Source organism: Triticum dicoccoides, chromosome 1A, assembly GCF_002162155.2.
Source record: "Triticum dicoccoides isolate Atlit2015 ecotype Zavitan chromosome 1A, WEW_v2.0, whole genome shotgun sequence".
Taxonomy (NCBI): domain Eukaryota; kingdom Viridiplantae; phylum Streptophyta; class Magnoliopsida; order Poales; family Poaceae; genus Triticum; species Triticum dicoccoides.
In genome coordinates this window covers 500,650,429-500,653,106 of record NC_041380.1, presented here as the reverse complement: position 1 = coordinate 500,653,106, position 2,678 = coordinate 500,650,429, and the positions used below count along the sequence as shown (strand labels likewise).

Here is a 2,678-nt window from a genome sequence, read left to right as displayed (position 1 = left end):
TTGCAACTTGTCATGTCATCATCTGCATTGCATAATCATGTTTTCAAAACTTGCATCCGCCCCGGTCTCCTCGTCCTCTCCGTTATCCGTTCTGAGCCCAACCACACTTGCACACGCCCGCGACATGTCCGAAATATTATTTTATAAGTGGCCAGAAAATGTTCTCGGATTGGGTTGAAAGTTGGCATGCGGTGTTGTTTTGTTGTGAGTAGACCGCCTGCCAAGTTTCATCGCATTCGGAGTTCGTTTGACGCCCCAGCGGATAAATATAGCGGCAATAGTAGCCAGTCTAGCGTCGGATGTTTTCGGTCTCTGGAAACAGTCGTCGGGCCTCCCTCTCTTCTCGTCTCTCAGCTCGAGATCGTCTACACCGCCCACTACCTACCGCCAGGTCCAACCTAACCTCTCTCGTCAGCCCGCGGCCCTCCTAGCGCGCGTCCGAAAGCTGTCCCGGACCCGACCCGGATAGTCATCACCGTTGGGTCCGGAACATCCCCAAACATCTACAAAATATCATTGTTTTATTTATTGGACTCCTTAGCATATTTATCCTCGTCTGTCGGATTTCAATCCGATGATCCAAATCCCTCTCTTTTCGCCTACATGCTATATATAGCCCCTAACCCTAAATTCTAGGGACCTTGTCCCATCCATCCAATCCCCACACCGCCGCCACTCCTTTTGTTTTCAGCGTCGAGCCAATCAGCTTCTTCCTCCCAGATCCCCTCCTCCCTCGATTTGCGTTACCGTCCAACCGCTTCCTCCTACCGCGCCCGAGCCTTCCCCTGCTCGAGCCATGCCTCGTCCCTGGCCCCTCCTCGCCTCACCGTCCGACGACGAACGCCGCCGCTGAAGCTCCTCCGCCATGGACGTCGGGCCCCAAGGCCGTGCCTCTCCTCCTCCTCACCTTCCCCCTTTCCATTTTCCCCTGCCATGGCCTCTCTCCTCACGTCACTCTCTCTGCAGGAGCAGCTACGCCCTGGCCAGGAGCACGCCAGGCGCCATGGCCGCCGAAGAAACTCTGCGCCGACGCCATGGACATCGTGCCCTCGAGCAGCAGCGCTCGAGCGCTCCTCCACCTCGTGCCCCCGCCTCGTCAGATCCGCAACCGGCAGCAGCAGCAACTCCATCTCGTTGTTTTCCGAACAGGAGGAGCCCCGTCCCCTCCATGGATTTGACCACCGCCGCCGGAGTTCAAGTCAATGGCCTCCCCGCGGCCTCGCACGTCCACGTCGCCGACGGCAACAGCAGTAGGTCATGCCGCTGGCCTCCTCCCTACCTCGCTCGGTGCTCAGGCACCACCGCGCCTTCCTTTCCTTGCTCTCCATTCTCACGCTCTTTCTCATATCTCTCTCTCTGTCTGCTCATACAGGGAGCCCGTCATGGCGTCCTTGAGGTGTTCAGGCAGCAGTAGCGCCTCAAGCTCTCCGCTCGGATCCGTGCTTCCGCAGCCGCCTGGAGCTCCAACCTCCGCCGGATCTCACCGTCCCCTCGCCCTTCGACGGATCCGAGTCCAGGCGCTCGTCCCCGTCTTCCCGGCCTCCTCCGCGCCGCTTGCAGCATCGAGTAGCATCCCAGAACGAGACGACCAGCGCTGCCCCCTTGTTGACTTGGTCGAGCGCTAGCGTGGACAAGGGCCACATCGATCGAGCGGCCCTGCTACTACCTCTCCAGATCTGGGCTTGGCCCATGGGTGAGGCAGCCCCCTTGTCCATGTGCACTTTTGGGCCGGCCAGATTCAGCCCGGGATATTTTTTCCGCAGAACGTTTTTGTCTATTATCCGCAGGATTGCATTTTTTCAGAAAAGCCCCTAGACAACATGCATATAATAACTCACAAACGGTGCATCATATTAAAACAATTTATATATGAAAGTTTCTTAGTTTTTCATCTAGTTTCATTATAAGTCATTTTCATCTATGTTTAAAATGTTTAAAATGTTGTTTGGTTAAATTTGCTCGTATGCCATGTTAAAGTGCTTTAATTCATAACTAATTAACCGTAGCTCCAAATTTAATAAACTTTATATGTAAATGGGGTGGAAAAATGCCTAGTTTAACATGGTGGCATTGCTTTGCATGTTTAACAACTCTAAAATTTGGTTTAGGGCAGAACAGTACCATAACTAAAATATGCACATGAGGATTTTTCGGACTTGTTGCTTGTTGTTCCGGCCTCATTTAAACTTGCCTAGATAGGTAGTTTTCTCATGTTTCACCTCTTGCCATGTTAACCAAAATTTAATATTGTTGGGTACATAAACAAGATCAAACTAAATAAGTCACGTGGTGTTTCGTCAATATGCAACGGAGTTGCATATTGAGCTCCACTTAATTTGTAGGGTTGTTTGTGCACTTTGCCATGCCATGCCTCATTAAACCGGACATGCATCATACTTGTTTGCGCATCGTGCCATGCTTATGTGGTGGTTGTTTACTATGTTGTTTGCTTTCTTTCCGGTGTACTTCGTCTCGGTAATCCGGTAACGTCGTGTTGTGAGGATTCGTTCGACTACGTCCGTTTGTCTTCTTCATGGACTCGTTCTTCTTCCTTGCGGGATTTCAGGCAAGATGACCATACCCTCGAAATCACTTCTATCTTTGCTTGCTAGTTGCTTGCTCTTTTGCTATGCCTATGCTGCGATACCTACCACTTGCTTATCATGCCTCCCATATTG

At 51.8% G+C, this 2,678-nt stretch overlaps 1 protein-coding gene across 1 annotated transcript; it reads left to right on the top strand.

The window, feature by feature from the left end:
* The first annotated feature begins 650 nt into the window (after positions 1–650).
* Positions 651–1,834, top strand: LOC119308470. The gene is made up of 2 exons (XM_037584629.1): positions 651–1,254; positions 1,373–1,834. The coding sequence occupies exons 1-2, from the start codon at positions 866–868 to the stop codon at positions 1,623–1,625; spliced, it is 642 nt and encodes a 213-aa protein (XP_037440526.1). The 5' UTR covers positions 651–865; the 3' UTR covers positions 1,626–1,834.
* Positions 1,835–2,678: the final 844 nt, after the last annotated feature.

Coding starts and splice junctions, on each gene's coding strand:
- LOC119308470 (XM_037584629.1), top strand. CDS start 866: ATGGACGTCGGGCCCCAAGGCCGTGCCTCTCCTCCTCCTCACCTTCCC. Junction 1,255..1,372: donor GCCGACGGCAACAGCAGTAG/GTCATGCCGCTG, acceptor CTGCTCATACAG/GGAGCCCGTCATGGCGTCCT.